This window comes from Mchenga conophoros, linkage group LG19 (assembly GCF_057382185.1).
Source record: "Mchenga conophoros isolate Kocher_MC1m ecotype Shallow Benthic linkage group LG19, M_conophoros_male_GT1.1, whole genome shotgun sequence".
Lineage (NCBI taxonomy): Eukaryota > Metazoa > Chordata > Actinopteri > Cichliformes > Cichlidae > Mchenga > Mchenga conophoros.
The window spans coordinates 2,151,579-2,164,607 of record NC_140544.1 but is presented as its reverse complement, the minus strand read 5'-3'; the positions used below and the strand labels follow the sequence as shown (position 1 = coordinate 2,164,607).

The 13,029-nt window shown below is 41.0% G+C and overlaps 1 protein-coding gene across 2 annotated transcripts in view; it reads right to left on the bottom strand.

The window, feature by feature from the left end:
• gabrr2a (gamma-aminobutyric acid type A receptor subunit rho2a) overlaps positions 1-13,029 on the bottom strand; it is an 84,453-nt gene that overhangs the window by 28,759 nt on the left and 42,665 nt on the right. For both annotated transcript variants that reach the window (XM_085257705.1, XM_085257706.1), the window contains 3 exons: positions 12,057-12,124; positions 10,886-11,109; positions 508-590 (listed from right to left, as the gene is read on the bottom strand). In XM_085257705.1, coding sequence (XP_085113831.1) covers positions 508-590; positions 10,886-11,109; positions 12,057-12,124 — 375 coding nt within the window. The remainder of the gene's footprint in view (positions 1-507; positions 591-10,885; positions 11,110-12,056; positions 12,125-13,029) is intronic.

Sequence of the window (13,029 nt, the reverse complement as noted above, 5' to 3'; positions counted from 1 at the left end):
GAGCTACTTTTAAAAATTCACCCTTTTTTTTACTCCTCTTGCTTGCTGAGTATATTACATTACATTAATATAGCACGAGGTTCAGTTGGCTTTACATAAAAAACAGCTGGGGCAAATGTTTTCAAAAAGATCTACTTTTACTTTCTTCTGCGCACATTTCAGTCTGTTTCTTTGCTTTTTACTTTTGACTTTTACTTGAGTAAAGAATTTGAATCAGTACTTCAACTTTTACTGGAGTACTTTGTAACCCTGTCTGCACTTTTGCCACCTCTGCTGATGCATCAAGATGATGGTCTGTCAGTTTTATACTGGTTTAACTGCAATTCTCCTAACATGTATGGAGAAAAGTTCAAATATAGAGGAACTGTTACAAAAAACAAAACAAAGAAATAGCAGAGTACATGGTAGACAATACAATTTAAAAAGAAGATAATATATTGATATTTACTAATAATAATGAAATACTTGATATGTGCACCATTTTATCATCAGATGAAATTTACTTACAACTCTCCAGCTCCAGTGAACAGGTTTGAGAATCCAGAGGAAAGCGACTGAAGTCCATGTTACAGGCTGCTGTTACTGTTACTCTGTGAGCAAACAATGCACCAATAGAGGGACACAGTGAGAGTAGTGCACACTGTAAATTCACATGTGACAAAATGAAGAATATCAATTTATCAGAAGACAAGTGGAAAAGACCCTCACAGTGACACGGTCAGAACCAGGATTAGAGTTTGGTTGTCATCACAGCATATTTCATATTTCTGTGGAATGAATTATAATACAGATATAATTTGTGCCCCTTCATGTACCACATCATTAGCTGGGTTGGACCTCTTCAGAAATATCTTAATTCTATGTTGCATAAATTCTACAAGGTGCTGGAAACATTGCAGACTTTTGGTCCACATATTGACATGATTACATTTGTCAGCTATATATCCATGATATCCATTCCATCACATGCTCTATTGAATTGAGATGAGGTGACTATGGAGGCCATTTTAGTACAGTGAACTCATCGTCATGTTAAAGAAACCAGTTTGAGATTATCTGGGCTTTGTGACATGATGTGTTACCTGCTGGAAGCAGCCATTAGAAGATGGGCATAGTATAATTGTAATGAGATGAATATGATCAGCAGCAATACTCAGGCAGGCTGTGAAATTTAAATGCTGCTCAATTGATACTAAGTGCCCCAGAGAGCATCATGAAAATATCCCCCACACATTACACCACTGCTGGCAGCTTCTATTGCTGATATAATGCTGGGTAGATTCATGTTGTTTATGCCAAATTCTACAGTGCAAATGTAACAAGAGAAATCAAGACTCATCAGACCGAGAAATGTTTTTGTAGCCTCTGTTTCCTGTTCTTAGTTTACAAGTCCGGCACTTGAAGACACCAGTGCGATATTCTGCCGATATAGCTAATCTGCTTTAAGGTACAATGTGGAGTGTTCAGAGATGCTCTGCTGCATACCTTGGTTTTAAAAAGTGGCAACAAGAGTTACTGTTGCCTTTCTATTAGTTTAAAACTGCCAAGGGGATCATTGGAACCAAACTCCTGAATTTTGACACTGTGTATGCTAGCCGTTTACAGAAGCGAGCTAGCTGCATCATCAAGGACCCAACCCATCCAGGTCACAGACTTTTTGTACCCCTCCCATCGGGGAAGATATATGGGGCAATCAGAACCCACACAAACAGACTAAAGAACAGCTTTTTCCCCAGAGCTGGAGCCTGTGTCACCCCTCCCCCAACACACAATAGCTAACTCTCTCTCTTTTACCCCATATCATGTCTGCTGCTAATGTAAAAAGTCATTTACTGGGCGTTAATGTTTAATGTTTGCACTAAATTACCACACTGTAAATACTGTTATACGTATTATTTTAGACACTTTATGGGACATTCATGTTTGCACTCAACTACCACATTGTAAATACTGTTATATTATCTTATACTGTTTGTTATATTGTAAATACTATTATATTTTCTTTGTTATTTACTGTGCTAAGTGCCTTCCTTTTACTTTATATCTTATACTTTTACTATGGTTATTTATTACTATGCTGCTTCTTGTTTTATTGCTGCTGGCCTCTGTGAGCTACCAAACAAATTTTGTTGTATAACTACAATGACAATAAAGTTCTTCTTATCTTCTTATTGTGTCTTATCTTATCTTATCTTATCTTATCTTATCTTATCTTATCTTATCTTCTTAAAGCAGTTTAGCCATTCTTTTCTGATCTCTGGCATCAATAAGCCAGCCATAAGTCACCAACTCCCACACCACGTGGGAAACCTCACTGTGTCATGAACATATATTAGAATATTAGTAAATGCATCATGTTGGACCATGTGACTGAATGATATTTGCATTAATGATTTGCCAAACGAATTGGCCAGTCAGTGTATGTGTATTATTCAGTTACAATTGATGTTACAGACCAGCAGGAAATTTAAAATTTAGGAATCACAAGTCACAGTGCTATGGTACATCTCAGTTAACACAGGGTGTATCTTTTAATGACAGAGTATAGAACACATAGAATATGATTTGTTACTATGATTATAACACAACTGCCAATTGTTTCTCATTTTCAGTCTTGTTTTTAATCTCTCTGAGTGTATATATTGTTTTATATTGTCTCCTTTGGGGAGGTTGTTTGCCAACCTCAGTTTGCTTTATTTGAAGTTTGCTTTTTCATGTTTCTCCACTAAGTTTTTTTGTTGTTGTTGTAGTGCATTCTGTTGAATTTTTCCTGCGATTACTAGATTTTTTTCTTTCTTTTGCACCCAAAAAGTCTACTGCATGTGGACCAATAATCATGTGATGCTGATGACAAACAACTCCAGAGGCTGAAGAAGTCACTTGGATGAGTGACGAAACGTTTCTCCCTCTGAAAACGCTACACCCAGTTGAACAGAATCAACTTTTGGGGATTCATTTACCTGGATGATTGAGCATGCATCAAGAGACTTTGTGATACAATTACAGCAGCCTTTATTAGTTGCACTGTGACTTGTTTTAGTATATAATATGAATCAGTAATATAAGGAAATATATTTACTTATAAAGCAAATATCCCTTTCGATTGTTGGAAGCAGGGTGGATTAACATGAGCCCCCCTCTGCTCACTACTTTTCAGGCCTGTTTCACCTTGAGGAAGATGGATCTGATTGGCCTTGTCAGCTAATCCAACTAATCCACTGCCACTCCCTTGTGCCCAGATACACTTTCCTCCAACCTATCCCAATGGCAATGTTCCCTCTAAGCCAGGGGTGTCAAACTCAAATACACAGTGGGCCAAAATTCAAAACTGGAACAAAGTCGCGGGCTAACATTAATATTTATTGAAAAAAAAATCTTCCTCTAGATATAAGAATGAATCTTTTCTTATGGACTCAAACAAGTTTTGCTGAAAAATTGAATATGGAACAAGCAAAGCTTAATACTAAATAATATATATATTAGCTGTATAATACCAGTAGGCCAGCTCTAATAGTAATTTGGTATGGCTTTGCGGGCCAAATGTAATTAGGCTGCGGGCCAAATTTGGCCCACGGGCCAGAGTTTGACTCCTATGCTTTAAGCTGTGCGCTTGCGCACATGTAAAACCAGAGTTATGATAAAAATATATGCAATGTTTGGTTTTCTTCCTGAATACTATCGTTGTTTATATTTACTGCGGGAAGAAACGGTAAAAACGGCGTTTTATAAGGAAAACGCTCGAAAGCACTCTCCGCCTGTGAGCAAAACCAAAACCAAAAAACCCCCACCCTTTCCTATTGGTCGAAAAATGTACCATGTCGACCAATCAAAAACATGATATGGCAACTAGGGCTGCCACGATTAGTCGACTAGTCACAATTACGTCGACTATCAAAATCGTCGACGACTGAGTTAATCGTTTGAAGCTTTGTAAGATCACAACAGACGCAGGAATAAGTAGCAGGATTTAAGAGTGTAATAACGGACTGAAACAGAAGATGGCAGCACTGCATGTACAAGGATACCAGCTTCCGTTAAACCCCAGAAGAAGAAGAAGTAGCTCTGTCCCAGAATTCATAGCGCGGCCCTGCTCAGTTTCCAACAATGGCGGCGGCTAGTTAGTTATAATATTACTCTTATTATTCTTTCTGGGTCACAAAATAAACATTTAACATATGTTCAGGCGAGAATGTAGCTGTGTAAACCTCAAATATCTGCTCAGTTTATCAAGACACCGCATATTTTCAAAAGCGCTCCGACGTTTTCGGAGACGTCTGTTACCCACTAGCTCGATAGCTAGCCGGGGGCTAGGCTAACTAGAGCCGTGAGAACATCGGACTCCCGGCAAATCATTTTCAAACCCACCGCCGTCTTTCGCTACTCAGTTAAACATGATATATAAGTCACTTAGATAACTTAAAAATGTTATTTTTTTGGCTTTTTTTAGTATTTTATTTGTTCCTGAGTAAATCGGTTTGGCTGAGATTAAAGTTATAGTTTTTACACAGCTGAATAAACGTCAAGCAGACAGCTGATTATCAGAAGTGTGAGATGCTCAAGAATTTACTCCGGTGTCCCGTTATAGTTTAGATATCAAGGAGTTTATTAAACTTCACCGAAACAATCTGCAAATTTCATTAAAATTTAATAAAGTACCATCTTGTCTTTATTTTTAGTTAGCACACACTTAAAGCTGTAAGCTAAGGATAGTTATATAAGACAGATGCATGCTGGTTCAATAAGTTGTAAATTTTACGTCCAATGGATGCATGACCTGATTAGTCGACTAATCGCAAAATTAATCGGTGACTAGTCGACTATCAAAATAATCGTTTGTGGCAGCCCTAATGGCAACATGGCATTTAGTTGTTTAGGAAGGGGGGAAGTTTTAGGAGTGACGGCGGTGTTTTGAGATGTGAGAGATTTGCAACGTTTAGCACAAATCTTGTGTAGTTAGTGTGTAGTGTAGTCAGTAGTTTTGTTGTGTGTGTCAGAACCATGAGGCGACACTGAGTGCTACAGGTGTTACAGCAGTGATACATCTCCTGTTGTCAGGCCTGCAGGTCTCAGGCTGTTGTTCTCCTTTATCTCATAGTGGACAGAAATTAGTTTTTAGAGTGGCACAAATAATTTGTGTGGCATCAAATTTGATGCAAAACACCTGATTGTTCTGTAAATAGTTTGAAATGTTTATTTAAAAAAACGCCTTGGCTGCATTTTTAGGTAAACAGCTGCAAAAAACTTTGTTGTTTGCAAAACTCAGTTACTTTTTTGAAGAAGTAACTATATAATTAAATTGCCCAACATTGGTCATTATATAGGCCCTGCGACAGACTGGCAACCTGTCCAGGGTGTACCCCGCCTCTCGCCCTATGACAGCTGGGATAGGCTCCAGCGCCCCCCGCGACCCTGTAAAGGATAAGCGGGAGTGAATGGATGGATGGATGGATGGATGGTCATTATATACTGTATTTTGCAGACAGAGTGTTACAGGACTCTCTCCCAGACCACAGGCTCATACTCATAATACAAGTCAGAGCTTTAAAAAAATAAAATAAAAATGCATATATATATTTATATTTTCATTATAAGTGGGCTAAAGCAGTTAATTAAAAGTAGTCTAACATAAATGTAAATGCTGTAATTTGATTATTTTAATAAACCATGTAACTTGGATGGATTCGATGCTGGCGTGACCACAGTGGTCCAAGGGACCGCTCCGGGAATTTGTGTGTTCGCTCAGACACATGAAAAATTAGAGGGAACATTGCCCTATGGGCTCAGCTGCTGACTTTGAAATTCCTCCCGGCGGTGCCCCTGCCAGGCAAACAGTGAAACATGGTGGCATATGGCACAGTGGCCCGGACCCCTTAGCCCTCTGTTGTAAAAACCCTTATCACATCACATGGCCCTTCCAGCCAAGCTGGTGCTAACCAGCCCAAGATCCATATCGAATAAAACTTTCATTCTAAATGACTTTATGTCCAGCTCCAATTTGGATTTCCTGTTTGTGGTAATGAAGTGCATGAAGTGTTTTACCATGCCATTATATGATGCAACTGGGACTATTTAAAAGCCACTTTGTGAATCGCTACCATATCATGGTCAACGGGTTTGTGTGTCCCAGGAGCCAAGCCCAGGGAGGGTGGCAAGGGCAAGTGGGCCTTAGTCCATGGGGCCTGGCTCGGCAGTCTGAAAAGGGGACATGGGACCACCCACCTATAGGCCCACCACCCACAGGAGGAGCCATAGGATTTGGGTGCAATGTGTGCTGGGCACTGGCCAGGGGCAGATACCCTGGCTGACTGATCCCCCAGCTATTGAAATTAGCAACTGGGACATGGCATATCACCTCTCTGGAACCAAACTCCTGGAGAGGGGCTTGACTGTCTCAATCTGGAGTTACCCTTGGTGAGAGGCAGCGGGCTGGGGTGGGTATCCTACACCCAACATACAGGCTTGCTGCCTGTATGTTGGGGTTTTTTCCCAGTGGACGAGAGGGTTTGTTGTCGGGTTGGTTGAGGAATGGGTCCTGACTGTTGTCTGCATTTATGTGCTGAAAGATGGTTAAGAGTACCCGGCCTGTGCTTAAGGGTGCTCCACCTGGGGACTCTGTTGTCCTACTGGGAGACTTCAACACTCATGTGGGCAACGACAGTAAGACCTGGAGGGGCATGAACGGCCAACCAGATCTGAACCCAAGTCGTGTTCTGTTATTGGATTTCTGTGCTTCTGTGTTTGTCCATAATGAACACCATGTTAGAACATAAGGGTGTCCATAAGTGCACATGGCACCAGGACACTTTAGGCCGCAGGTCAATGATCAATTTTGTAATCGTATCACCAGATCTGCAGCCATATGTTCTGGACAGTCGGGTGAAGAGAGTTGCTGAGCTGTCAACTGATCACCATTTAAGTGGATAAGGTGGCGGTGGAAGATACTGGGTAGACCTGGTGCGCCTAAAAATATAGTGAGGGTGTGCTGGGAATGCCTCACATGTTTTTTGGGTGGCTGCAGCTCAGGAGGTAGAGCAGGTCACCTACTGATTGGAAGGTTGGTGGTTCAATTCCTGGCTCCTCCAGTCTGCATGTCAAGTATCCTTGGGCAACATACTAACCCCAAGTTGCTCTACGATGCATCCATCGGAGTGTGAATGTGGTTAGACAGCACTAAGTTTAGAGAAAGTGTGTGGGTGTGACTGTGGCATGTTGTATGTAAGAATCAGTCCATTTACCATTTACCATGTCCAGCCAATCTCAACTGCACTGAGTTGCGGTCGCAAGGTGATTGGGGCCTGTCATGGTGGTAACTCCCAACCAGATAGTGGGAACCACAGGTGAAGGGAACCGTAGAAGGAGTCCTATCAGGCTTGGTTAGCCTGTGGGACTTGGGAGGCAGCCGATACGTACCAACAGGCTAAGCGGGACGCGGCTCGGACAGTGGCTGAAGCAAAACTTGAGTGTGGGGGAAGTATGGAGAGACCATGGAAAAACACCTTTGCACTGCCTTGAAGTGATTCTGGCAAACCATCAGGCGACTCAGAAGAGGAAAGCGGTGATGTACCTGCACTGTATATATTGCGGGTGGAATGCTGCTGACTTTGACTGAGGACATTGTTAGGTGGTGGAAGGAATACTTCAAGGACCTCCTTAATCCCTCTGACATGTCTTCCCTAGAGGAAGCAGAATCTGGGGAAGAGGGGGGACGACTTGCCTATCTCTGGGGATGAGGTCAATGAGGCAGTTAAACAACTCCTTGGTGGCAGGGCCCCAAGAGTGGACGAGGTTTGTCCTGAGTTCCTGAAGGCTGTGGATGTTGTAGGGCTGTCTTGGTTGGCACGCCTCTACAATGTTGCGTGGAGATTAGGGTCGGTACCTCTGGATTGGCAGTCTGATGGTTCCCATCTTCAAGAAAGGGGACCGGATGGTGTGCTCCACTATAGGGGGATCACACTCCTCAACCTCCCCCGTAAAGTCTATGCCAGGGTGCTGGAAAGGAGAGTCCGTCCGTTAGTCGAAACTCGGATACAGGAGGAACAATCCAGGTTTTGCCACGGGCGTGGAACACTGGACGAGCTCTTTGCCCTCTCGAGGATAATCGAGGGGGCATGAGAGTTTGCCCAAACAGTCCATATGTGTTTTGTAAACTTGGAGAAGGCATTTGACCATGTTCCTCTGTGTGTCCTTTGGGGATGCTTCAGGAGTATGGGGTTTCTAGCCCAAGACCTTGATCCAGATAGCTGGCCCCGCACCCACTCATTTCCAGTGGGTGTTGGACAGAATTTTTATGGACAGAATTTCTAGGCATAGCCAAGTGACGGAAAGCTTCCACTTGGGTGGTCTCAGAATCTCATCTCTGCTTTTTGCAGATGATGTGGTTCTGTTGGCTTCATCAGGTGATGGCCTCCAACTGGCACTGGAGTGGTTTGTCATGGTGAAGTGTAAAAGTGAAGCTTTTAATTTAGTGGTTGGTCTACCTACCTACCCTCACAAGCTTTGGGTAGTGACTGAAAGAATGGAATTGTGAATACAAGCATTGCAGTTTCAGAGCAGTTTCTCTGAAGGGTGGCTCTCCCTTAGAGATAGGTTAAGAGGTTTGGCCATCTAGGAGGGGCTCAGAATAGAGCTGCTGCACCTCTACATTAAAAGGAGCCAGTTGAGGTGGTTCGGGCATCTGACCAGGATGCCTCCTGGGTGCCTCCTGGGTGAGGTGTTTCAGCATGTCCTACCTGGAGGAGGTCCCGGGGCAGATCCAGGACACACTGGAGAGATTATGTCTCTCAGCTGACATGGGAGCACCTTACTGTTTCCCCAGAAAAGCTAGAGGAGGTGGCAGGGGAGAAGGAGGTCTAGACTCCACTCCTTAGGCTGCTGCCTCTGCGACCCAAGCCCCAGATAAGCGGAAGAAGATGGATGGATGGATTTAAAGGAAATCCGCTGAATCCTCGAAACCTTAAAAGTGAGTAGTGTGGAATCAGATATGGTCTGAAAATCTCATGCTTAGAAATCCTGGTTTACTTTATAACTTCTGTCTGATGAAGTAGCTTTTGGAGGTACATTATGAGTTGAAAGCAAAGTGACCATGATTAAAAACTGACTAAAAAGCAAATTATATAATTTTTATGCAATTTTTGTGAAATTATGGTGAAACCTGGCCGGCCATCCAGGACATGTTCCCTGTTTAAATGCCCACCTAAGATTTTAATTAGGGCTGAACGATATATCGCATTTGCGATAATATCGCGACATGATCAAGTGCAATTTTCTAACCGCAAAGGCTGCGATTATACTCTGGACATGTCCAAATTCATGGGCTGCATCCTCCTGAGGCCGCATTTGTAGACCGATTACGTCACAGCGACGCGCCGAAGGCTGTCCAAATTACTACCATATCCCAGAATTCATAGCGCGGCCCAGCCAAACTCCAGTTTCCAGCAATGGCGGCCGCTACTAAGTTTTAAAATTACTCATACTAATCTTTCTGGGTCACAAAATAAACTTTTAACATATTTTCAGGCGAGAAAGTAGTTGTGTAAACATCAAATATCTGCTCGGTTTATCAAGATATCCCATATTTGCAAAAGTGCTTCGACGTTTTCAGAGGCGTCTGCTACCCACCAGCTCGACAGCTAGCCGGGAGCTCGAGGGTTACTGATGCGGCCGAGAACGGCACAACTCCCGGCACATCATTTTCAGATCACCGCGGAGTTTCGCTGCTCGGGTTAAACGTAGTCACTTAGACAACCTAAAAATGTTATTGTTGGGCTTTTTTCAGTGTTTTGTTTGTTCGTGAGTAAATCGGTTTGGCTGAGATTAAAGTTATTAGATTAGATAAAATAAAACTTTATTAATCCCCCGGGTGGGTTCCTCCTTGGTTTTCACACAGCTGACTAAACGTCAAACAGAAAACTTATTAAACAGAAGTATGAGACAGTCGAGAATTTACACCAGTGTCTGGTTATATTTTAGATAGCAAGAAGCAGACGGCCGAGTTTATTAAACTCCACCGAGACAGCGGTGACGCTAATCAGAACTAGCCTTCTGATTAGCTAATCAGAAGGCTAGACCGTCCAATTTCACGCCTTTAAACTTTAAAGGCGTGTTTGTGTGTGTGTTTATACAATTGCTATTATGTTTGCACTTTATGTGTAATGTTACTGACTGCAGAGATCAGTAAGATGTGTGTATTTTTTATTTATTAGTTTTATTTATTTAATATTATTTTTTAATTGAATGACTGTCTAGTAGTTCACAGATGTTGAAAAACTGAGTGTGGTAAAGCCACTGATTTTTTTTATGTATATTTCTGCAATCTGCACATTGTACTGACTTTCATTTTAATGTTTACACCAGGGTTCCTTGTCAGCACTTTATGCTCAGATGTTTGTAAGCTAAAAATAAACTATTGTGTATGTTCAAATATACTGTTGTGATTGAAGAAGTTAAATAAAAATGTCAGTCATCAATTCATGCATCACCTCATGTCATCATAACAGAGGTCTGTCTTCCAGGAAAGAACAGTTTAAAATTAATGTAATATAGTATTGGCCATACTATATGATGTATTGCTTGTCTTTGTTTAATAATACAGAAGACAAAGACCTTAAAAAATAATCGCATATCGCATCGCAATCGCAATATTGGGGCAAAAAATCGCAATTAGATTATTTTCCATAATCGTTCAGCCCTAATTTTAATTAACCTGAGGCATAATTACTCCACCAATGAGATCTATTGATGTTTGAAAGGAAAATTGCAAAAGCTTCCAGATCGCTTTTCAAGAAACTTGGAGAGGAATAATTTGAATAATTCAATTAAAAAATACAATTGGAGGCTGATTCAAATATTGATCTGTCAATAAATCAGATGCAGAGATTCTACAGACCTCAGGCTGTAAAGCACATGTCCATCAGGAAAGACCCGGAGCATGATATTGTCAGTAGTCGTATCGTGGATAAAGGATCTCTTAGAGTGGACAAAGAAGACATCAGGGACCCAAATCTTCTTCACCAAACGGCCATCAAACGTCATACTCTTGTTGGTGCTGCTGGTGAAGGACAGACGGTCATCCTTCCAGTAATGTCTCAGATACAAGGTCATGGTGAAGTCCTGGTGGAGTTAAAGAGTGTAATTAAAAGACTGTAAATGTGGAGATTATGTAGTGACTGAGTGAACGAAACACAAACATTTACCAAATTCTAATGTACCAATTGCACTCATCAAGCCATGCCAATTTTCTCATTAAATAATCAAATTGAGAAAGCTACAGGCATTCCAATCCCTCTGTTGCTTTTGTGTTAAAAATATCATTGGCACCAAAGGAAAAAAAGAAAAAATATATTTCCAAGTTTTATGGTAAGATGTATATCTCAGGCATACTAATAGAGAAACAACAACACTAACAAACAGTAACAAAGTGATTGACTCAATTTCTTTAATATCCTCTTATACATGAACCCACAAGGTATTTATCATACCAAAGCAAAAGTTTAAAGTGTAAGGGAGTAACCAACACTGGTTTTAAAGTAGATCTCGGAAAACTCTATATTCTAATGGTTGTTCAATGATACACCCCTCTGCAACCCATATCTATCTTGATTTTCTATTGTTTTTTATGTTGGCAGAAATCAATTTTACAGCAATTTTATTGTTTTAAAAGTATTAATTTCTGATCCTAACACAATACACCTACATTGTACTTGCTGACCTCATATTAAATTTGTATGTAGACTATGTTTCATTTCTGTTTTCATATTTAATGTTTTCTTTCAAACCATATATGTTATGTTTATGTTTGGTTTTAGCTTATGTTCAAGTTTTCTCCTTGGGATGAACCAGTTTTTGTCTGATGGTGTGGCTAGGTCTGAAGTGTACTGGGATGTCGTGCTTGGAGAACATTCTCCTGATTTTCATGGATAGATCTTTTACATAAGGGATAACATGGTTGTTTCTCTCTTTTCATAAGTTGTTTCACATGTTTTCTTTCACCCAACCTCAGCTCACCACCTTGGTAACAGGGCTGCCTCTTTGCTCTTTGTGGTGTGTAGCCAGCTTACCATATCAACTTCAGAGATGCTGTCCAAGCTCTCCACCTGAACATCCACTCCAACAGGGATTGCAGGACCTGCCAAACAAAATTCCATCATGACCAAATACTGTAGTAGACTATATAGCCTAAAAACACACACATCAGTAGGGATGGACATTAATAATGATTGATAACAACTGATTGCATTGTCAATATCACTTATTGATTCATTTCCTTACGGATTCTCCATGGCTCAGCTTTGAGCATCACCACCATTGCTAAACAACATTGACCTTGCATCTGTTCAAATTAATTGCATGTTGTGTGGTCAAATGTTTGGGCATGTTGAAGGCATTTGCCTTTTTTGTTGTGATCAGTGTTGGGGTCATTATTCAAAAAAGTAATTATTACACATTTTAAACAAGAGGAGTCATTACATCTACGCCTGTCCTATTTGGTCAAAAGGTTACGCCCACCTGTAAAGGAACAAGTACTGGTGGGCAAAATCTCTGGCTCTCTCAGTCCTCTGCACCTCATGATTCATGGGAAGACCCACTCTGTCCAAGCGCTTATTGATTTGGGTGTAGAGCAGTGTTTCATTGATAACTCCCTGGCACAAAAATGTATTATTTCCAAACTCAGCCTCGTGCCATCCAGGTCACAGTTTGAAATGGTCAACACTTGCTCGATGTCACTCTTAGAACCAAACCCAAACCCTGTCCCTTTCTAGTAATCACACAGAGCGTTTGTATGGCATTATTTTTGTGCCTCTATTCTGAGCGCACGTAAATAATTTTTGCAAGAACAAATGTTGCATTTTGAGGAGAAAATTATTTTGAGTGAAAAAAAGCTTAATTTGAGCGAAATGTAGATAAATCCAGTGGAGTGGTTTGGTTTTAAATATATTAAAACCAACGATGGTCTTAAAAAAATGATATATTTTACAATAAAATAAAATAACATGCTAACCGAAAATGGTTTTAGCTAAACTTTGGACAGTG